General features: G+C 58.8%; 2 protein-coding genes and 1 long non-coding RNA gene across 3 annotated transcripts; 1 reads left to right on the top strand and 2 right to left on the bottom strand.

The window, feature by feature from the left end:
* Positions 1 to 884: 884 nt before the first annotated feature.
* Positions 885 to 15,963, bottom strand: LOC147573723 (galactoside 2-alpha-L-fucosyltransferase SEC1-like). The gene is given in 4 exon segments (XM_086690310.1): positions 885 to 1,850; positions 1,853 to 1,912; positions 6,082 to 6,180; positions 14,650 to 15,963. Coding segments are annotated over 3 exon segments (1,092 nt in total). The 5' UTR covers positions 6,152 to 6,180; positions 14,650 to 15,963; the 3' UTR covers positions 885 to 888.
* NTN5 (netrin 5) lies at positions 6,241 to 14,665 on the top strand. Its single transcript, XM_086690309.1, has 7 exons — positions 6,241 to 6,431; positions 8,501 to 9,151; positions 11,854 to 12,042; positions 12,185 to 12,334; positions 12,674 to 12,727; positions 12,949 to 13,029; positions 14,277 to 14,665. The coding sequence occupies exons 2-7, from the start codon at positions 8,521 to 8,523 to the stop codon at positions 14,639 to 14,641; spliced, it is 1,470 nt and encodes a 489-aa protein (XP_086546435.1). The 5' UTR covers positions 6,241 to 6,431; positions 8,501 to 8,520; the 3' UTR covers positions 14,642 to 14,665.
* A 4,099-nt stretch (positions 15,964 to 20,062) lies between the features above and the next one.
* LOC147573722 (uncharacterized) lies at positions 20,063 to 22,464 on the bottom strand. The gene is made up of 3 exons (XR_015244993.1): positions 22,192 to 22,464; positions 20,612 to 21,786; positions 20,063 to 20,374 (listed from the first exon to the last, which is right to left on the bottom strand). It is a non-coding gene; the product is annotated as an uncharacterized LOC147573722 (long non-coding RNA).
* Positions 22,465 to 22,731: the final 267 nt, after the last annotated feature.

The following is a 22,731-nucleotide window of genomic DNA, read 5'->3' as shown; positions in this document are numbered from 1 at the left end:
ACGATAAGGCCTCAGGAAACCCAAAGCCCGAATTCTTAGCTGCCCTTGACTTGAGGGCAGGAATGGCTTCACCAAACCAAACCCTCTCAGGAGGCAGGGGCAAAAAAAATGTGGGCTTACGCTCAAAATATGTTTCCCTCTTAAAGCAGCACAACGGTTCAGGGGACGCCACGCACGCGCCCTTTAGTGGCCAATACTCACCGCGTGTTTTCAAAAAAAATTTTTTTTTCAACGTTTATTTATTTTTGGGACAGAGAGAGACAGAGCATGAACGGGGGAGGGGCAGAGAGAGAGGGAGACACAGAATCGGAAACAGGCTCCAGGCTCCGAGCCATCAGCCCAGAGCCCGACGCGGGGCTCGAACTCACGGACCGCGAGATCGTGACCTGGCTGAAGTCGGACGCTCAACCGACTGCGCCACCCAGGCGCCCCGGAAAAACTTTTTTTAAAAAAATTTTTTTTTCAACGTTTATTTATTTTTGGGACAGAGAGAGACAGAGCATGAACGGGGGAGGGGCACGGAGAGAGGGAGACACAGAATCGGAAACAGGCTCCAGGCTCTGAGCCATCAGCCCAGAGCCCGACGCGGGGCTCGAACTCACGGACCGCGAGATCGTGACCTGGCTGAAGTCGGACGCTTAACCGACTGCGCCACCCAGGAGCCCCTCACCACGTGTTTTCAAAACACCGAATGGACTTGCTGGGTTCTTGCGAGGAGCCGCTGAGGGAAGTCCTGTATTATGTTCTGCACGTGGCCCGCAAAGGCACAGAGAGGTTAAGGCACTTGTTCGCCGCCCAGCTCAGAAGCAGAGCAGCCGGGAGGCAGGCCGTGGGTGCCTGATTCTGGGCCCGCCTGCCGACCCGAGGGCCAGGGAGGCGCGTGCGGGGCTAGGGGCTGTTCTCTCTGGCCTGGCCAAGGTCAGCAGCGATGCCCATCCACTCCGGCAGGAAGGCTGCCTGGGGCTTAAAGATCCAACGGAAGGGGGAGTGCCGGAGGGTGAAATTGGCCAGGTGGATGGTGTCCCCGCCCGCCAGGTAGGCGGCCCAGATCCCGAACGTGCCGATGGTCATGACCGTGTGGTTGCACTGCGTGAGCAGCGCGAAGTCCTTGGCCGGCGAGGTCTCCACGCCGTCGCCGGCGAACACGACGTCGCCGCGGGAGGCGTCGATGTTCTCGCGGCACCAGGCCATGCCGTTGCTGGTGACCACGAAGACCGGGGCGCGGTGGCGGGCCCGGAACCAGCCCAGGGCCCGCTCCAGGTACCCGCGGTCGGCGACCACGCCCTTCCACACGCGGGGCATGACGTGCACGTAGTCGCCGCGGCGCACGTGGACGCCCACGAAGGTGCCCGGCCGCCGCCCGCCCACCCGCAGCCGCCGCAGAAACGCCTGGGCCTCCTCCCGCACGTGGTCGTGCAGGGTGAACTCGCGCCGGATCTCGTCGCGCACGTGGTGGTAGAAGGTCCAGGAGCAGGGGTAGCCGGTGAGGCGCACGTACTCGCCCGGGATGTGGCGGTAGCGGTCCTCCATCCAGTCGTTCAGGGGGTAGTTCCGCCAGGGGATCCTGCCGGCCGCGGTGTGGTGCAGGACGGGGAGGCTGATCCGGAAGATGGGCGCCAGCGCGCTGTGCATCTCGGCCGGGATGAAGGCGGGCCGCCCGTTCATCTTGGCCAGGGCGTACAGGGTGGCGTACTCCCCCATCTGGTTCCCCAGGCGCCCTTGGGCGTTGATGCTGACCATGCCGCCCCGGGGCAGAGATCTGGGGAGCAGGACGACGCGGCCCGAGTAGGCCCCGGGGCCGGGCACCACGGCCAGGCGCCAGTGGCAGTGGAAGTCGGTAGACGCCACGAGATGATGAAGAGGAAGTAGACGGTGGAGAAGGAAGGGCAAGTGGCCCAGGATCTCGCGATGGCTGCGGGGAGGAGGGAGGATCCGGTCAGGACGGGTGGGCAGGCGCACGTGAGTCTCACTCACCCTCCAATGGTTCATTCCTCACACAAGTCATCCCAGCCTGTCTAGCGGCGTCCTGCGCGTCCTGACCCGCTTTCTGTTCTCTTCTGTATCTGCGGTTTCCCTGTGGCCATTCCAGCGGCCACAGCTCAGGAGTCTCATGGGCCCGTGTGGGAGGAAGCCCTGGATTGCCGGGGGGGGGGGGGGGGGGGGGGGGGGGGGGGCACTCTTCATCATCTGGCTTTTGTCCGCCCTGCTCCAGGCATCCCATCTCTCTCCCCGCCAGCTCCCCTCAAACGTCAGGGTGCTGTGGGCCTTGCCTCAGCTCTCCTCCTCCTCCCACATTCCGGGGCTCCTCACTTTATTAATCTGACCCTGTGGGAATCTGAGCACTCCTGGGCCCTCCTCAAATGTCGCTTGTTCAGCGTGGGTCCCCAGCAAGGTCAGCTGGCTCTTCCACAGCAAGGCTAAGTGTGACCTCACATTCCACCGGTGTGTACGAGAAGTGCCCCGCCCACTGCTCTGGTTTCCAAAGGGGGAGCCCTTCTGCTCACGTGCCTCCTGACAACCCTGTCCCAATCCTTATCACGGCAGCTGCCAGCTCGGGGCCTGCCTGGGGGGTCCTACATGGAGGACTCAGGTCTCAGGCTCTAGCCAGCTTGTGGGGCTGGCCAGGTCCCAAAGGCAGAGGGGGTGGAGCGGAGCCGGGACTAGAACCTGGGCTACCGGGGAAGAGGGAGCCGCTCAGGACAAAGGTACCCACCACCCAGGCGTGTGACCCGTGCAACGGCCCACGGCCTGCACTCAAAAGGGACCCCCGCGCTTCACCTGGCTGGCTCAGTTGGTACAGCGTGCAACTCTTGATCGCGGGGTTTTGAGTGTGAGCCCCGTGCTGGGTGCAGAGTTTACTTGTTTAAAAAACAAACAACCGGGGGGGGGGGTGCTGCACTTGGTTTAGTGCTCTGGTCTCACAGCTACAAATTATCAATAAATGTGAACAAGGCCCCCCTGTTTCCCTGTTCCACTGGCTCTGCAAATCAGGCAGCCGGCCCTGCAGCCACCCGCTTCCAGGAATCTCAAGAGCTCCCTCTCCTGGCTTTCTCTCAGCCTGAACAACTAGAAAGCCACAGAAAAACAGCGAATTAAGGCTACTGCTTCTGTGGTTCCGCCACACACCAGGCACTGGCCCCAGACTTACCGTCTCAGTCCACATTTCCTTGTTGGCCACTTTCCTCCAGTTGGGTGGCCAACCCCCCACCCGAATTGAACTCATCCGGGGACAAAACATGGCCTGAACTGACCCGCGGCTATTTGTAGACTTTGCTCAATGTGATGTCCGTGTGTTTTGCTAGCAGAAACAGTAACGTTAGGAGTGGCTGGTTGGCTCAGTCGGTTAAGCGTCTGACCTCGGCTCAGGTCACGATCTCCAGGTTTGTGAGTTCGAGCCCCGCGTCGGGCTCTGCGCTGACAGCTCAGAGCCCGAAGCCTGCTTCGGATTCTGTGTCTCCCTCTCTCTGCCCCTCCTCTGCTTTCACTGTCTCTGTCTCAAAAATCAATACACATTGAAAGAAAGAAAGAAAGAAAGAAAGAAAGAAAGAAAGAAAGAAAGAAAGAAAGAAAGAGTTGGATTATGGGATGCTGCCCAGATCCTGCAGGGGAGCTACCTAACATACAGTCTAGGGACCCCATTACGGTGCCAACACACAGGTTCTGAAACGTGTCTGGTCTAAAGAGTTTCAGAGTTTCAGAGAGGAAACCGAAAGCCTGTCTTCGCTCATTTAATCCTCTTGATCTCCTTCGAGGAAGGCACACTGTTATGCTCATTTAACAGACGAGAGCACCCGGGCACGGAGGTTGAGAAACCTGCTTTAGGGGCGCCTGGGCGGCTCGGACTCTTGGTTTCGGCTCAGGTCAGGATCTCACGGTTCGTGGGTTTGAGCCCCGCATCGGGTTCCGCGCTGGCAGTGGGGAGCCTGCACGGGATTCTCTGTCTCTCTCTCTCTCTCTCTCTGTCCCTCCCCCCCCCACACGCACACTCACTCTCTCTCTAAATAAATAAATAAATATTAAAAAAGAAAAGAAAAAGAAACCTGCTTTAGGTCATGCAGCTAGGAGAGAGGCAGAGCGTGAATCTGAACCCAGGCCGTGTGGCTCAGGAATCTGTGCTGTCCGTTACTGTCCTGGATTTTTCGAGAATTCCTCAGGGAGAGCCCTCAGCCGCACACTCTCAGTCCAGCTAGACGTGGAATGTGACCTGCCTTGCCTTGTGGGGCCTCTTGCCGTGTCTGGGCCGCCCAGGTAGGGGCAAAAGATCTCCGCAAGCCCAGAGCTGTGGGTCCCACACTGCTGGGCTGAGCTGTGCCCTGGGGGTGGGGGGGGGGGTTCTGCTTCCTCCTCTCTGGGGATGAAAGTGCCCAATACTTGAGGAACCCCTTCTCCTAAATAAATAAATAAGTAAATAAGTAAGTAAGTAAGTACTATGAAAACCAAAAGCGAGGAAGAAAGCCTCCCTCCAGGTCACATTACTTTAAGAAACTTCTTGGGGCGCCTGGGTGGCGCAGTCGGTTAAGCGTCCGACTTCAGCCAGGTCACGATCTCGCGGTGCGTGAGTTCGAGCCCCGCGTCAGGCTCTGGGCTGATGGCTCAGAGCCTGGAGCCTGTTTCCGATTCTGTGTCTCCCTCTCTCTCTGCCCCTCCCCCGTTCATGCTCTGTCTCTCTCTGTCCCAAAAATAAATAAACGTTGAAAAAAAAAAATTAAAAAAAAAAAAAAAAAAAAAAAAGAAACTTCTTGTCCCCGGATGGGGAGGAAAGTAAAATGCGACCTAAACTTCCTGGAATTTTCTCTGGCAGCCAAACTAGCCTTTTGCACTGGCCTTGCCCTCTGCCCGCGTCGCTCCAGCCCCCACGATGATGCTCGGGTGGCTTGCGGTGTGTCCCCACCGCTTTCGGGTCTCAGCCCGGATGTCCCCTCCGGACCCCGACCCCCCCACCCCCACCTCCCTGCTCGCTTTTGTTCCGCAGCGCTCGCCACCTTCCGCCATCCTCTGGAGCAGAATTACTTACTACTTGTCCGAAGCGATCGCTCTTCTCTCTGGACTGTAAGCCTGACTGACAAGGGCGGGGAGGTTTGTAGGAGTTCGCGGTGGTAGCTTCAGCGGGGTGTCTGCACACAGGAGGGACTCTGGGGCGCACTTGCGGGATGGATTCGTGCAGTGATGTTACCCTGTCGCTCACACCGCCGTCCCAGAACCGGTATGCGCCCTGTGATCTAAGGGTGTCTCTGCCCCCGATCTCCTTCTCTCGCGGTTAACTGCTCCTCCGGGCTTAATTTCAAATCCGATGTCCTTGTCCTGGCTCCCGGCTCGTGCTGGCGGGTGATGGCCACCCGGAACGAGAATCACACAGCCCTTTGGCTGTGCTCTCCCGACCCCAGGACAGGGTCCCGCCAGCGGACCCCCAAATCCCTGTCAGGGTCGGGTCCTCGTGGCACCGAAACGAAGGCACTCAAGGGCGCGGCAGCAAATATCTGTGCCCTATCCTCTCGAGACTCCCCCGCCCCAGCTTTTCTCAGCGGGAAGTGAAGGAGAGCCTTATTTTTCTAGTCAAAACCATTGGGTTGTCAGTCACATCAGCATGACAATTTCCGTGAGTGAAGTGTTGAGGCCTCGCAGGAAAGGCCTTTCCGCTTTCAGCTGGGGTCCCTGCTTCCTCCCTCCAACGCTAGGTCCTAGGTCGAGTGACTCTTATCCCCTCTCCTCCTTCCCCACCCACCATCTCAGAAAGCGGCCCAATTCTTTGGGTTTCCCGGTGGCTGTCCAGATCCCCCCCAAAGCACCGATTTTTGGGGTTTGAAAATGACTGACCTTCATCCTCAGTTCACCCACAGATGACAGAAGGTTCCAGAGGGGAGGAGGCTCTGGCTGGGGGTCCCCCTTCAGTGTGGGCCAGGGGCCGCCCTGAAGCAGCCTGGCCGGTCAGCCCCTTCCCTTCCCCATCGATTGCACCACCACGTGGTGGGCTCAGCCCAGCGGACTGCCTGCCCTTGGGAGTCCTGGGGCAGGGGTCTAAGTGTGAGTGCGGTGGGGACCCGAGACCCGGGAAAGCCCACCTGGCCGGCTGTCCCATCCTACCTGCCTTGAGCCTCCTGGGCCAGCCTGCTCGGGGCTGTCCCCCTCGGGCGATGTCCTTGGCGCTCCACATAGTCCTGGGTGGCGGGCTGGCTGGGGTCCCTGTGGGGAGAGCGTGGCTGCGGTTGGCGAAGGGGATTGGGGCGGGGGTGGGGGGGGAGGTTGGGGGGAGCGGTGGTGGTGTTGGATTCTGCGGGCTCTGCTCTGAGCTCCCGCCCAGAACCCCCACTAGCCTGGGGCCTGGCGACAGCCACTCTGCACTCACTCCTGAGAGCCCACGCCGCCGCCGAGCTCCCGTGGGACGGGAGAGCACGGGAGGAACGCACCGCAGAGGACACTCTTCTTGGGTGCAGGTTTGGCCAACATCAGGGGCAAAGGGCAGGGTGTGTGCAAAAAAGCCAGGGAAAAGTAGCCTGGGCTCCAGGCGGACCCCCACACCGCCCAGCCAGGGGGGCCTACTGTGGGTCCGGTGGAACACAGCTAGGCTTTTCTCCTTATGGTGGTGGGGGGGGGGGGGGCGGCGCGGGAGGTATGTTCCGGTTCCCAGACGGGTAGGGACAGGAGGCTGGACATCTGGGTTCCCAGATGGCCAGGGGCTGGCTTCTGGACCCCTCAGGAACACCGGGGGACTCACGGCCTGGCCGTCCAAGGTGCTAGGGTCCAGAAAGTGTTACCCCATGAACCACCCAGGTCAGAAAGGAGAGGTAGGAGGTGGGGGCCAGGCCCTTAACAAGGCTGGCGGTAACGGACGGGGCAAATGCCGCTGCCGCCAGTGAGCAAAATGGCGCCAGGCCCCTCGGGAGGGGCGGAGGGTGACGCCGGTCATCTGGGGCAGGGGGACGTGGTCTCTGCACATGACAACTGCAGTGGGGACAGCCAGGCCTGTGAAAGCAGGCTGGGGGAGGATGGGACCCCACCTGCACCCCCAGACGCCTCACAGACTTGCAGGCTGGGAGCAAGCTAAGGGCGTGGACAGTGGGGCCCCAGAAAGGCTCTAAGAGCCCCCCAAACCTGAGGAAGTTCCTCACTAGGGGCTGCCAGCCCTGGAGCGGGAAACCAGGGGGGCATTTCAGCACCCCAGTCCTTCCCAGCTCTTGCCATCCCAGGGTCTGGACTTCGGGCCCCCTTGGACGCCTGGGCATCTGGCCCTGCCCTGTCCTGCCTCTCTCTCCGCCCGCTTCCTCAGCACCTGCCACCCCCCACATCCGTTCCCATTTCTAATCTGGGGACCTTAGGGGGGGCGGACAATGTGGGAGCTCTGCTCTCCAGACCCTGAGGCCTAGGATGGCAGGCGGGAGTGGGGAGGGCTGAGATTATAAGAAAGTCCTCAGAAATCCAAGTACAGGGTTCTCCCACGGTGAATTCCAAGGGGGACTCGTGCACCAGCTTTCCTAACCCCGCTTTTCAGCTCCAGAGTGACCTAGGCTTCTAGTCCCCGGGTGTCCCCCCTCCGGTTCCTCAGCATACTTCTCTGGGCTTGGCACCTGGGTGGGAAAGGGTTAAGGCAGGGTGGAGGCCGGGGGTGGGTGGCAGTGGAGGCCGCTGGGTTGTTTGGCGATAATCCCCCTCCGTGCCCTGGGTGTGGAGAACAAGGTTAGGGCCCCACGTGGGAAAGGGCCTCTGCTCTGATCCTCGTGGGCTGGGGGCCTGGCCTCCCGCTTCTGATCCCCTGCCGAGCCCCTCCCCCAGCCCCCTCCCCTCCCCTCTTCGCTCCCCCCCTCCCCACGGGCCAGGCTGTCTGCTCTCTGCTCTCCCCCTGCTCCCTGGGTATCTCCGAGCCTCAAGGTCTGCCTGTCTGTCTGCCTGTCTGCCTGTCTGTCTGCCTGTCTGCCTGTCTGTCTGCCTGTCTGCCGGGGCCCCAGGCTCCCGGGCACTCTATCCCCTCCATTCCCTGTGGATCTGGGTGCCCAGCCGCTCTCCATCTGGGCCTTCTGGCCTCCCCTTGTGTCCGGTCCTCTCTCCTCATGGCTCCTTCTCTGCACCTGGCCCTTCCCTTACACTTGTGTCCCCTCCTGTCTGTCTTCGGCCGTCTGTGCCTCTGTCCCTTTGTCTCTGAGTTTCATCTGTCTCTCAGTGCCCCTCCCCCTGGTGCCCTCTCTAGGATTCCCCCTCTGTCCCCACCCCTGCCCTCTCCCCAGGGCCCCCTGCCCCTCGACACTGACGATAGCTCTGGGGTGTTAAGCTACGGATTAGTTCAGGCAAAATTCTCAATTTTGCTTGCGTTCTTTTCCCTTTGGGTTATGTAAACAGTAATTCTCCCCAGATGGAACTATTTTCCTCGCTTAGAAGCAGCCGGGCAGGGGGGCTTGGGCAGGGCCGGGGATGGAATGCTAGGGTTCCTCAGAGAGCCTGCGGGGAGCAGGGGGTGGAGGGTGACCGACGACCCTCGGCCTGGTCACTCCTCTCCTCTCCTCCTCTCCAGGTACTTGCTCTGCTAGGACCATGCCCGTGACCTTTGCCCTCTTGCTCCTCCTGAGCCAGGCCACCGCAGACCCGTGTTACCATCCAGGTGGCCGCCCCCGCTTCTGTCTCCCACCGGTGACCCAGCTGGCCGGCCTGGCGGCCTCCTGTCCCCAGGCCTGTGCCCTCTCCCTGGGGGCGGACCTCAGCCCCCGGGCCACCTGCAACGGGAGTCTGACCCTGGCCCTGGGTGGCCCCTTCCTCCTGACGTCCGTCAGCCTACGCTTCTGCACGCCAGGATCCCCGGCCCTGGTCCTGTCTGCTGCCTGGGCCACCGGAGGCCCCTGGAGATCACTGTGGCGCAGACCCGCCTGGCCTGGGGCCTTGGGGGGCCCCGAGAAGGTGACCTTCCGAGCCCCGCCGGGCCCTAAGTCCAGCGTGGTGGTCAGTCACCTCCGCGTGGAGTTCGGGGGCCGGGCGGGGCTGGCGGCAGGTGGCGTTCGAGGCCGCTGCCAGTGCCACGGCCACGCTGCCCGCTGCGCCGCCCGCGCCCGGCCGCCCCGCTGCCGCTGCCGCCACCACACCACCGGCCCAGGCTGCGAGAGCTGCCGCCCGTCCCATCGAGACTGGCCCTGGCGGCCCGCCACGCCCCAGCACCCCCACCCCTGCCTGCGTGAGTCCTGGGCCCCCCTCTTCCTGCCCCCACCCACCACTCGGCCCCCGAGGCTCTGGCAGTAGCAGCCGGTCCCTGGTCCCTGCGGGCAGTGTGCTCGCTCCCCTGAGAGCCGGGCTTGCTCCTTGCTTCAGCGCCACTGCTCCTGAGGGGATCCCCCGTTCGCCTCCCCCACAGCCTCCCCCCGCCCCCCCCACAGGCTCCCCCCGCCCCCCACAGGCTCCTCCCGCCCCCCCTCACAGCCTCCCCCCGCCCCCCCCCGCAGGCTCCTCCCGCCGCCCCCGCCCCCCCCCACCCCCCCCACCCCGCAGGCTCCACCTGCCTGCCACTCTCTGCCGCCCACTGGGAGCTCCAGTCTCTCCAGCCTCTGCCCCCCACACCATTATGATGCCGCTGCTGCACGTGCTCCGGTGATATTTACCCAACGGTCGTGGGGAACAGGGCAGCGGGACTTTTCCCGAGTCACCAAACCAACCACATGGGGGAAGGATTTATTCATGAACACATATGTACCCATCGCCTGCTGGGTACCAGGCAGGCTTGTCATCGGGTCCCTTGCACGGATGAGGAGGCTGAGGCTGGGGGGGAAGAAGGCCCCTGCCCAAGCACACACAGCTAGGGAGCGGCAGGAAGTCCCGCTCTGGGGTCTTGGCTCCTGTCAGGTGCCGTCACACTCGGTGCCCCAGGGTGGCAGATGGGCACTCGGGCTCAGCGGCGGGCCGGCCGGCCTGGGCTCAAATCCCAGCTCCTCTGCTCCATGGCTGTGTGACCACAGGCAAGTGACCTGACCTCTCTGTGCCTCCGGTTCCTCCGCCTGTCAAGCGGGGCTGGTAACAGCACTTCTTCTACAGGCCGTGGTGAAAACCCAATGAGTTGATATGCATAGAGTCCTTACAATAAAGCTTAGCATATGGTACCTGGCGCCAAGGAAGGCCTCACTGCGGAATCGCCAATGTTACCACTCCCCGGATGAAGAGGGTGGGGGCCCGAGGGGCCGCCCCACTTGCTTTTAAGTCTCGATGCCGGCAAGCGGCGGTGCTGGGACTGGACTCGGGAAGCCAGACCTTCCTAGATAACGGGCGATCCACCGGGCCATCCGGCTAGCCCGGCAAGCTCCAGGCCTGCTCCACACCTTCCCTGCCTCCACCCTCCCTCGGGTTTTTCCAGGCGGGAGATTCCAGGGTCTGGGCCCTGCCCTGCCCATGTGCCAGCTGCCCCTCCTCAGAGACAGCCCCCTCTCTTCTGCCTCCGGCCTCTGCCGTCCTGGCTGATGCTGTGCGTTTGTTACCAGGCCCCGCACCAGGCCCCGGGAGGTAGCTCCACTCCGCTCTACCAGCCAGATCTGAGCCCTGAGGGGAGACTCACGTTGTCTGGGGGCGGGCCGGGGGTCGTCCTGGGCCCGGACAGGGCCTGGGAGCGGGGGAGGCCTTCTGTCTGAGGGTCACCACACGGCCCCAGGCCGAGCGTGGCGCCGGCACTCTGAATCTGGGCAAGAAGCCGACGGTGTCGTGAGGAAGCAGGGTCTGGGCGCACAGGGTGGGACTAAGTCCTGTGGCAGAGCCGCGGGTTTGACCGACGGGGGTGATCTGAACCCCTTCCCGTCACCGGAGTTTTCCGGGCGCAAGTGAGGTGAAGTGATCACCCTCAGGTCAGAAGGAATCCAAAGCCAGATTCTTCCCACTGATAATCTAAAGAGCACCAGCCGCCTCCAGGCCCATGGAAACCCTGGGGGAGAAGGACTGAGGTCCCCACTGGATGGGAGGAAGCCACGGTTTAGAGAGGGGCCTCATTTTCCCAAGAACGCACGGCTGCCTCAGTTTGCTGACCTTTCTACCGCTTCTCCGCGTTCTCGGGCCTTGCCAGCCCAGGCCCCTCCTTAAATCTCTCCAAAGAACGGCCCGCGAACCCGCGAACCCCTGAGTCAGCATCTCGCTCGCCAGAACCACAGATCCCTGGGGGTGCGCCCCGAGAAGCTGTTTCCTGGTAACTGTGAGAAGCAGTAAGTTTCGACGCCCACTGCCTCCCTGACCAGAGCCCCCCAGGAAGACACACACCGCACAGAATCCTCGCGCGGGGCGCGGGCCACACTGGACCCTGCTTGCGCGGTGCACAGACTCGAGCCAGAAGGCCTGGGGGCCGACCCTGCCCCTGCCACCCCCTCAGCTGTATTACTTTGTAAGCCGTGAACCTCACAGAGCCGTTCCGAGAACGAAATGTGCAGCACCGGGCGCGCAGAAACTCCCCACAGGCAAGGGCAGGCTCTGGGTCAGGCCCCGGGTCAAGAACTTCACATCCTTTTGGTTTCCTTTAAGCCTCCGGAAGTAGTAGACATCGGAACTGTCATCTTACGGCAAAGGAGGCTGAGCTGCAGAAAAGTCATTTGCTCGAGGAACACGGTGGGGAGCGGACGTGCGGGGTCTGACTCCACAGCCCGTGCCCACAGCGCTCGTGCCGAACCCCAGCGTCTCAGGGACGTTCGGGCGGTCCATCGGGCCCCTCGGGGTTACCCACTTCAGTCCAGTGCACCCCAAGATGAGAACGAGGAGGTTCGGGGAGCCAGGCTTACCCCGGGACCCCCGGCCATCTCTTCTTTGTACCCGCTCTCGCGCTTTATTTCTTCTCCTGCGGGCAGTGGGGAGCGAGCCCGGGGCCCAGAGCAGCAAGGCCGGGCCTGACGTGCGCCTGCTCCGCCCTCTTTCTAGCCTGTTCCTGCAACCAGCACGCCCGACGCTGCAGGTTCAACTCGGAGCTGTTCAGGCTGTCTGGCGGCCGGAGCGGGGGCGTCTGTGAGCGGTGCCGCCACCACACGGCTGGGCGCCACTGTCACTACTGCCGCCCGGGGTTCTGGAGGGACCCCGGCCAGCCTATCACCAGCCGCAAGGCCTGCAGGGGTGAGTGTAGTCTGGAGCGGGGCCTAGGAGGAGAGGCGGGCGGGACCTGACTCCTGGGTCTGAGGGAGGAGGGGGCTGGGCGATTGGGAAGGAGCACCCGGGGCCCAGACACTCCAGATCCCCGACCCTTCTCCTCACGCAGCCTGCCAGTGTCACCCTATTGGGGCGACGGGTGGCATCTGCAACCAGACCAGCGGGCAGTGCTCCTGCAAGCTAGGGGTCACCGGCCTGACGTGCAACCGCTGTGGTCCTGGCTACCAGCAGAGCCGCTCTCCCAGGATGCCCTGCCAGCGTGAGTCATGAGGGGCAGAGCCGCCTGTCCTAAGTGGGACGGGAAGGGGACCTCTCACATCTCCAGCGGGGCAACAGACGCTGGGTCCCTGGGGGGAGGTGGGGCCTCAAACTCCAGGCCCCTCAGTCTTGGGAGGGAGGAAGCCGGGAGCCCGGACTCCTGTGTCCCAGGGAGGAGGGGGCTGGGAGTCTAGATTCCCGGATCTGAAAGAGGAAGAGACTAGGGACCAACTCCAGGTCCTGGAGGAGGAGGGCGAAGGGCGCTTAAGGGAATAGACACGGGGGGGTCTGGATTCCTGTTGGGGGGGACCCCTAAGGTTACATTTCTCCTCTCTCACAGGAATTCCAGAGGCGACGACCCCCCTTGCTCCTACCCCTGGCGCTTACAGCTCCGGTAAGGCTGGTGTGGAGAACCCTGGCAGCAAACGGGATCGGGGATGGGCTGCTTGGGCCCCCAGGTGGGGGATCCAGGGGTGGCCCACCGAGCCCAGTCCCCAGGGTTGGGGCACGCCCCCCCTCCGGTGTCCGTCAAGATGGCACGCGGGGCTGGGCAGGGGGTAGAATGCTGTGGTCCAGGCTTCGGGAGCCCACTGCAGATGGCCTGACCCTCCCCAGACCCTCAGTGTCAAAACTACTGCAATGTCTCGGACACCAGGGTATACATGAGCCTTTGGAGGTATTGCCAGCAGGACTACGGTGAGTGCTGGGGAGGAAAAAAAAGGCTGGGGGCTGGCCAGGTGTTCTGATGTCCGCCTCTTTCTCTGGGCTTCCCAGTTCTCATCTAAAGTGGGAAGGGGGGGGGGCTCTTAAAGGACCCTTCCTGATCTAGGACCTAACGGGACAGAAGATAAATGGGGGGGCAGGGGCAGTGGAGTGGGGGGCGTGCCCTATCTTCCTCTGTCTCCTCTTTCCCCATCTTCTCGGCCTTCAGACTTTCGCTATCTCCTTCAGCTGGACATCTTTGAGGGAGACAGCTGGCCTCTTGGGGATGGAAGGAGAAAAGGGAACTGGTTGAATGGATGGTCTTGCCCATCTTCGACGCTTTCCGCCTCCCATCGGGGTCCTAGATTCTGCGCCCTAGCCCCACTCTCGCAGAGACGCACCCCGAAGTGCCATAATCCATCAGCCCACACCAGCCCCGTGACCTCAGAGATCTCTTAGATACTCAGGAGTTCAGCCCAGCCCATGACTTTCCTCGATGGTGTAAGACCCCCCAGGCCTCTCCTCCCTGAGGATCATCATCCTCTGGTCCTAGCCACTAGTGTCCTAGGACTTGGAAGGTGGAAACTTCTCGTCCCGCCTCCCGCAGAGATCTTCTGACCTACAGACTTAGCTTGCCAGCCAGAGTCCTTCCCCTGACATGTCTCGCCTCGGCCCTTCAGCGATTACATGTTTCTGAATCACCACCAGTAGGACCTCAGGGTCTAGGTTCTGACCTCCTTCTGGCCCCCAAATTCGTCCCAGAGCCCCCCCCCCCCCCCCAGCAATACCCTTTCCCAAGGGCTCTGCTTCTGACATCTTTCACGCTGCCACATTAGAGACCCTGGACCTGCCTCTTCTGTCTTGCTCCCGGCCACACCCACTGTAAGGTCCCCTTAGTCCTCTCCTACGCCCAATTCGGGCACCTGCTACTCCCAGTATGAACCCCAAAGGGCCCCACCTGGCATGTCCCATGCTCCTGGGTTCCTCTCTCAGTCTGGCCTCCATAGTTACAACCCTCGAAACCCACCTGGCACTCCCTAAGCCCCACCGTCGTCTCCCCCACGCCGGGCCAGACCCCCAGACAGCCCACCCTCAAACGTTCAAGGTCTCTCTCCTTCCTAATGGTATCCTGGGAGCCCTCCCGGGGATCCTGCCTCCCTCCCCACCAAAACACCGACCCCACGCCACCCCAGGGGCTCCCCCCACACCCAGCCCGGGCCTGACGGCAGCCCTCCCCGCAGTTCTCCGCGCCCAGGTCCTGGCGTCAGAGGCGGCGGGCCCGGCGTGGCAGCGGCTGGCCGTGCGCGTGCTGGCCGTGTACAAGCAGCGGGCGCGGCCCGTGCGTCGCGGTGGCCAGGACGCCTGGGTCCCCCGCGCCGACCTGGCCTGCGGCTGCTTGCGCCTGCGGCCCGACACCGACTACCTGCTGCTGGGCAGCGCGGCCGGCGGCCCCGACCCCGCGCGCCTGGTCCTCGACCGCCACGGCGTCGCGCTGCCCTGGAGGCCACGCTGGGCCCGGCCTCTGCGGCGGCTGCAGCTGCAGGAGCGCGCCGGGGGCTGCCGCGGCCTGCGACCCCCCACCCCGAGCCCGGGGCCCGAGCCCTAGAGCCCCACCTGCTCGGCCTCCGCAGCCGACGACGACGACGACGACGACGACGACGGAACTTGGGAGCGACCGCGAGCTGAATCTTCTACTTCGACGGCGCGTCCCTCTGCGAGCCAATCAGGCGCCGTGGAGCCGCTGACGTCACTGGCACGCGCCAGGCTGGAGGGACCCTTCAGCGCAGGCGGCAGGCCGGGAGCCCGGCATTTGGCCTCTTGCGAGGACATGTGGCCTGTGATCTGGGCAGCTAGTCCCCTAAATAAAGTCTCAACTCTTGGGGAATTTTGGCCACAGACACCTGATATGTGCTGGGAGGGGCAAAATGAGGAAAACGTGCGGAGCTGAAGTATGGCAGTGCCCCCTGACAAAAATGCCAAGCCCAGCGAAAGGGCTGGAAAGACATCACTACGTGCTGGTCAGATTTGTGTTGCTTGACGATTGGCCAGAAGCCAGTGGGAGGGAGGGTGGATTGAAATGGCGGGAGATGCGCCAGAGGAAAAGGACAGCGGTGCCGGGTTTCCAGAAAGTTCCACCTTTAGGAACATTGTGTTCCTGATGGCCCCTAGGATAGTCTCTGAGAAAGGAACAAAGGGACTTGGAGTGAATATCCAAAGAGGGTTCTGACTGAGGTTCATCTGGTCTTGAAGTACAGCCTAAACCCTTTCTGGAGAGAATAGCCAATTGGGAGCCACAGAGTGTTATGGGCATCACTTGGTGCTAAGCAGATTTTTTTTTTTTTACATTTATTTATTTTTTGAGAGACATAGAATTACAGAGCACAAGTTGGGGAGGGGCAGAGAGAGAAGGAGACACAGAATCCGAAGCAGGTTCCAGGCTCTGAGCTGACAGCATAGAGCCTGACGTGGGGCTCAAACTCATACACCATGAGATCATGACCTGAGCCGAAGTCAGACGCTTAACCGACTGAGCCACCCAGGCGCCCCGCTGCTAAGCAGAATTATATTCCCACTCAACAGTTGGGTCCCTACGGGCCACAGGGGTGGAGCTAAAAAAAAGCAAGAAGCAGTAAGTACCATGGAATGGAAGGTTGTCATAGCCTAGAACTTTCCTCGCCACCTCACCTCTGCCCCCTGCAGCCACAGTCAAGAACAATTTCAAATTTGGGTGATCCTTGCAGGAGAGTCACCGAGGGAATGCCCTGAGGGAGTCTCAGATGAAGGGATGTGACTTACCCTCCACTGGGGCCTGGAGAGCAACCCTGTTCCTTCCCTGAGAAGAAAGAAGTCCTCTCAGCCAATGGAGAGTCAGGATGGGCCATGATGTCATTGGGTGCTAGGAAGAGAGGACGGGCCCTCCAGCCAACAAAAAGGAAGGAAATGGCCCACTCCACCCGCATGTCCTGTCCATCTGCAAATCTTGTACCCTCCATCCACTACATATGTTCGTAATTCAGCCATTTTTACCATGTCCACTGCCACCACGTGGTCCAAGCCCCCACCATTGTTCTCTTGGGTTATTACGGTAGTGTCCATGCTGGTCTCCCCTCTCCCCCCCTACTAAGAGTTTTCTTCAGACAGAACCAGGATGGTGGCTTTAAAACCCAAGTCAGGGGCACCCCGGTGGCTCAGTCGGTTGAGCGTCTGACTCTTGATCGAGATGGAGCCTCACGTTGGGCTCTGCGTTGACAGCACAGGTCTTGATGTCAGGGTCGTGAGTGCACGCCCCACAATGGGCTCTACGAGGGGGGTGAAGCCAATTACAAAAAACAAACAAACAAGAAAAATCTGGATGTAGTGAAGCCACTGGAACCTCCTGGCTTTCCTCTCCATCATCCATAGAGTGCATCAGGATGGAAGAAGGTAAAGAGAAAAGGCCAAAAGTCCCACACAGCTGACTTATAAGGGTTATTTTCCAAAAACTGCCATACAATCCCTCTGTTCTTATCTCATTGGCCAGAATCTGGTGATATGACGACACCTAGCTGCAAGAGAAGGTGGAAAAACAACTTTTAATGCTGTGCTGTCTTGGAGCCAGCTAAATAGGGTGTTTTAATATCAAAGAAAGAGAAAAAGAAAGAATGTTTTGGACAATCGGCCAGCCTGACTTTAGGCCAGACCCTTAGCCAATCAGAACCCAGAACCCAGAGTATGCTATGACATCATGAAATGCTAGGCAGAACAGCTTTTTTTTTTTTAGGCAGAGCAGCCTTTTGGCAATTCCAGGAAAAGAGAAGCTGAGATTCAAAGGAGTCTGGTCATGGCATTGCATTCCACCTCCTGCCGTCCTGACCTTGGATTTGCGTCTGTTTTGTTCCATGTTGTAACCGCAGCCCTAGAACACAATAGGTACTCAAATATTTGTTGAATACATAGGTTGGTCCTATTATTATCCCCCTTATACAGATGAAGAAATTGAGGCTCCTGGGGCCGGTGGGGGGCGAACTCCATGTTGAGGTGAGGGCAGAGATTCAAACCCAGGTGTGTTTAGGTTTGGCCAGTATTCCTTTTTTTTTTTTTTTTTTTTTAACGTTTATTTATTTTTGAGACAGAGAAAGACAGAGCATGAACAGGGGAGGGTCAGAGAGAGAGGGAGACACAGAATCTGAAACAGGCTCTGGGCTCTGAGCAGTCAGCACAGAGCCCGACGCGGGGCTCGAACTCACGGACAGTGAGATCGTGACCTGAGCCAAAGTCGGATGCCTAACCAACTGAGCCACCCAGGCGCCCCAAGGTTTGGCCAGCATTCCTAGCCATCTCTTCCAAGAGTCTTAGCAACTGTCACACAACGAGCAGCAGGCCTTCAAACTTCGTTCTTTAGAGCCGAGCTGTGTGATACACTAACCACTAGCTACATTGGGCTATTTAAGTTTAAGTTGATTAAAATGAAATAAAATTTAACCTTCGGTTCCTCAGTTGCATTACCCACAGCTCAAGTGGCTGATGGCTAGCCTACTGGAGACAGTAGATCTAGAACATGCAATAACCGCACAGAGCCTGCTTGGGATTCTCTCTCTCTCTCTCTCTCTCTCCCTCTCTCTCTGCCCATCCCATGATCTCTCTCTTTCTCAAAAGAAATAAACTTTAGTGTGTGTGTGTGTGTGTGTGTGTATTTAAATGCCTGGTGGCCACAGCTCCCTCAGGAAAGGAGAGGCCAAAAGACAGAGAGAACACAGATCTGGAAGAATTTGCTGGGCTCCCCCAAGAGAGCAGAAGCTGCAAACAGCTCTCTCTCCCTGCTCTCAAGGCGAGGAGTTGAAGAGAGGCTGTGGGAACCATCCAGGCCTGGAGAGTCCTGGCCCTGTCGCCTCCCACCCAGGGGTCAGGGAGGCAGGAGATGAAACTGAGGACCGAGGTGAGCCCCATATGTTCCCTATGACCCAAACTTTGTTCCCAGCGACCGAGACAAATAGGCGTGAAATCCACATCTGGGACCCACCTCCGCCCTGGCCATTCCCTCCGCCTCCGGGCAGCGAGCCCAGTCTGTCTGTGTGCTATCATGGAGGCCACACAGGTGGCTTCCAGAACTCAAAGGAGCCTCCTGCCCACCTCACCATTGCTGATGGCTTCCTAGAAGAGTAGACTCCTTCAGTATCTAAGAGACTAAGAATTTGCTCAGCAGAGAAGAGAAAAAGAGAACCCCAGTTAGAGGCAACAGTTGGTGCAAAGTTCTCGAAGCCAGAGGGCCTTGTGTGGTTAGACCAGAGAGATTAGGCTGGGGATTGGCGGTAGTCAAGGCATATGAGGCCTCTAAGGCCAGGCTGAGGGCCTGTGTGTTTTTTCCGTGGGGCCCTGGGGAGCCCTGGGAGGTCTATGAGCTAAAGAAAGGGGAGAGCCAGTCCTCTAATCACTGAGGTGTTCAGTTCACTGGGAGAGCCCAGAGAGGGCTGTGAACCTAGCCCGGAGATCAGGAAACGTGTCTTAGAGAAAGTGATATTTGAGATAGGCCTTGAAGGACAGATGAAGGATTTGGTCACAACAAGAAAGGCTGAGGGTCGGACACTCTGTCCAGGGGTGCTGGGCATCAGTGGGACCTCTGTGACTAGGGCAGAGGCAGGGTGAGGTCTGGGATCCGTAAAGGGTAGGCCGGAGGCAGAGGGAGAGCCAGAAGGGGGAGGCCAGCAGGGAGAGGAGGAGTTTGGACCTGGGCCTCAATTATGGGGACAGACAAAGGGGAAAATGTCACCTACACCTGGAAGACTTCCTCTCTCTCTCTCTTTTTTTAAAGTTTATGTATTTATTTTGAAAGAGAGAGAAAGAGAGCAGGAGGGACAGAGAGAGAGAGAGAGAGAGAGAGAATCTCAAGGTGGCTCTGCACTGTCAGCATAGAGCCCGATGTGGGGCTCAAACTCAGGAACCGTGAGACCATGACCTGAGCTGACATCAAGAAGCCAGGAGGCCCTGTAAGCCTTCCTCTCTCTCTCTCTCTCTCTTTTTTTTTTAATTTATTTATTTTTGAGAGACAGAGAGAGATAGAGCTCGAGTGGGGGAGGGACAGAGGGCAAGAAGGAAACACAGAATCCGAAGCAGGCTCCAGGCTCCGAGCGGTCAGCCCAGAGCCCGATGCCGGGCTTGAACCCATGAACCGCAAGATCATGACCTGAGCCGAAGTCGGGTGCTCAATAGACTGAGTCACCCAGGCGCCCACGGAAGCCTTCCTTTTAGTCCCCCCTCCCCTACACAAAAATGTTTTCTCCACCATTTCCCTCATTTCTCTGCCACTGTCTCTATTTTGACTCCATTCCTTCATTTATTCCTTCATTCAACATACTCTCCTGAGGTCTCCCTGGGAAATAGTGGGATGGAGACCTGAGTCAGACCCAGGACTTGCCCTGCAGGGGGAGGGTGTTGTAGGGGAGAGACCTACATACAGTCACATCGGTGTGATGTGTGATAATGGAGACAGCTTGGGGCTTCCCCTGTTAGATCAGAGAAGGCTTCCTGGAGGAGGTGAGGCCCTTGCTGGACCTTGCAGGAAACCCAAGTGTCTCCCAAGCAGATAGGAGGGAGCCAGAGTCTCAAGGGGAGAGACATGGGAAGTTTGGTCTCATTCAATCATGTTCGATTTCTCTCCCGAGGAACAGCCCCATGTGCCCTGTGTGGGGCGATGCTGGGGACCCAGAGATGGGTCAGGCCTGGGCCCTTGAGAGACGACACACAGGAGACAGTCCCTCCTCTGATGGGATCTGTGCTCTAACGGAGGAAGCACAGGGCATTAGGGATGTGCTCAGTAGGCACTGACCCAGCCTGGGGCATCAGGGAGGGCTTCCCGGAGGAAGAGAGCCAACTCTTAGGTAGAGCCTACTCTTCCTGACGTGTCAGGAAGTGAAGTGTCTTGTCCGTCTCTCCCTCCATGTATCTCTGGCTCCGTCATTGCCTGTCTCTGAAAAGTTCCGAGACTTTCTCAGTATTTCTCCCCACCCGTGAGGTCGGCTGCCATAACCAATGACCACATACTGTGTGACTGAAAACAACAGAAATTTATTCTCTCACAGCTCCGGAGGCCCGGAGGCCCAAATCAAGGTGTCGGCAGGGCCATGGTCCCTCTGAAGGCTCCAGGAGAGGATCCTTCCTCGCATCTCTCAGCTTCTGGTGGCTCCTGGCATTTCTTGGCTTGCGGCCACATCACTCCAATCTGTGCCTCTGTCTCCACGTTGTCATCTCGGATCTCCCTCTGCCTTTCTCTCATAAGGACACTTGTCATTGGATTTAGGGTCCAGGCAGATAATGCAGGAGGATCTGCTCTCAAGGTCATTAACTTAGTCACAGCTGCAAAAACCTTTTGGCCAGGGGCGCCTGGGTGGCTCAGTCTGTTGAGCGTCCGACTTCAGCCAGGTCACGATCTCACGGTCCGTGGGTTCGAGCCCCATGTCGGGCTCTGGGCTGATGGCTCAGAGCCTGGAGGCTGCTTCCGATTCTGTGTCTCCCTCTCTCTCTGCCCCTCCCCCGTTCATGCTCTGTCTCTCTCTGTCTCAAAAATAAATAAATGTTAAAAAAAAAATTATAAAAAAAAAACCTTTTGGCCAAATTAGGTCCCATTCACAGGTTTGAGGAACCTTCCTTTCTTTCTTCCTTCCTTCCTTCCTTCCTTCCTTCCTTCCTTCCTTTCTTTCTTTCGTGTGTGTGTGGGGGCACCATCCAACCTACTATATCTTGGATGAGTCGCTTCTCTCTCTCACCAGCCTCAGTGTTTCTATCTGAATAATGGGGCTAATTTTTTTATATTATTATTAAAGCATGGGGACAGGACCGAAGGGCAGGAAGAGCTCTATAATGGGGCTAATTTTAACCCCACCTCATGGGGCAGCTTTGAGGGTTGAAATAAAGCCTACAGGGTGCATGGCATGGCCTGGTGTCTAGAAAACTCCAGTCAGGGCGGCTTTTCTCCATCAGATTTGGGTCCCTCTTCCACTCTTCCTGACGCTTTCCCCACTTTTCTGCATCTATGCCTCCATCGTGTTTCCTCCATTCCTCTTTTTTCTTTTTAAGTTTATTTATTCATTTTGAGAGGGGGGAGGGCAGAGAGAGGAGAGAAAGAGAATCCCAAGCAGGCTCCGCACTGACAGTGCAGAGCCCGACGCAGGACTCGAACCCACCAACCGCAAGATCGTGACCTGAGCTGAAATCCAGAGTCGGATGTTTAACCGACTGAGCCACCCAGGCGCCCCTCCCCCCCCCCCCCCCCCCCGTCTTTGTTTTCCTCCTCTGCTCCTCCACTTCCTAAGTGGAGAACTCTGGGCAAGTCACTGATGGCTTCTGACCCTTGGTTTCCTCATCTGTAGAATGGGACCACAGCCTCTACCCCATTGGGCGGCTGGGGATTACACGAGCGAGTTCACAGGAAGTCTCAGAACTCTGCCTGGGATGTCGTAGCTGCTTTATGTGCTGGCTGTTATTACTGTAACTTATTATTGTTGTTGTTGTTGTTGTTGTTACCGTGTTATCGCCACTGTTTCCTTTGTCTTGCTCTTTTCCCTGTCTCCATAGTCCCCTCAAGCATCTCTCTCCACGTGTCACTGAGTTTCTGAATATGTGTCTCCTTGACCTCAAAGCCTCACGGGGCTTTCAGGGTCCATCTCTCCCCGTTGTTCTGTCTCCCTCTTCTTCTCCCTCTTCTCCCTCGTCGATTCTCTGATGCTTCGAGAGGAGGGGCCTAATCTCTTAGGCTTAGTGAGACTTAGCGACTCACTTCTGAGGGACAGAAGAAAACAGAAGTGATGGTGCGTGGTTTTGGAGATTAGGTCATAGAAGACCTCTCTCTCTCTCTCTCTCTCACAATCACTCACTCTAGGGAAGCCAGAAGTCACGTTGTGAGGCCCACTGGTGAGGAGCCCAGGCCCTCCTGGCAACCACCGTGTAGGAGAGCTTGGAAGTGATTCTCCAGCCCCAGTCGACCCTTCAGATGACGGCACCCTGGCCCATAGCCTAACTGGACCCTCATGAGAGGCCCTGAGCCGAACCACCCAGCTAAGCCACTCCCAAACTCTAACCCCTCAGAAACGGTGAGACAACAGATGTTTGCTGCTTTAAGCCACTGAGTTTGGGGGAGATTTGTTCCCCCCATATCCATTGTGGCAATGGATAAGTCATACATACCTTTCTTTCTCGCGTTTTCTCTTCATTTCTGACTCCCTTTGGGCGTCCCTGTCCCCTCCATCTCTAGGTCCTTGGAATGTCCGTTCCCAATTCTCTATCCGAATGTCTGTCTTTCTGCCTCGACTCTCTCCCTTGACGTCCGTTGGATTGTTTCTGGGTCTCTCTCCCTCCGTCTGGGCCCCTGGGTCTCTGCCATCTGGTCCTTTCTGGCTCTCTCTCTTTCCCTGCAGTGTTTCTACTCAGGTGCCTGTGTGTGTGTCTGCCTCTTTCTCTGTGTTTCTCTGTCTCTCTCTTTTTTTTTTTTTAATTTTTTTTTAACGTTTATTTATTTTTTTGGGACAGAGAGAGACAGAGCATGAATGGGGGAGGGGCAGAGAGAGAGGGAGACACAGAACCAGAAACAGGCTCCAGGCTCTGAGCCATCAGCCCAGAGCCCGACACGGGGCTCAAACTCACGACCCGGAGATAGTGACCTGGCTGAAGTCGGACGCTTAACCGACTGCGCCATCCAGGCGCCCCTCTGTCTCTCTCTTTAGTGTT

This window comes from Puma concolor, chromosome E2, assembly GCF_028749965.1.
Source record: "Puma concolor isolate L17-30 chromosome E2, mPumCon1.1.hap2, whole genome shotgun sequence".
Classification (NCBI taxonomy): domain Eukaryota; kingdom Metazoa; phylum Chordata; class Mammalia; order Carnivora; family Felidae; genus Puma; species Puma concolor.
This window is presented reverse-complemented; position numbering and strand designations above follow the sequence as displayed.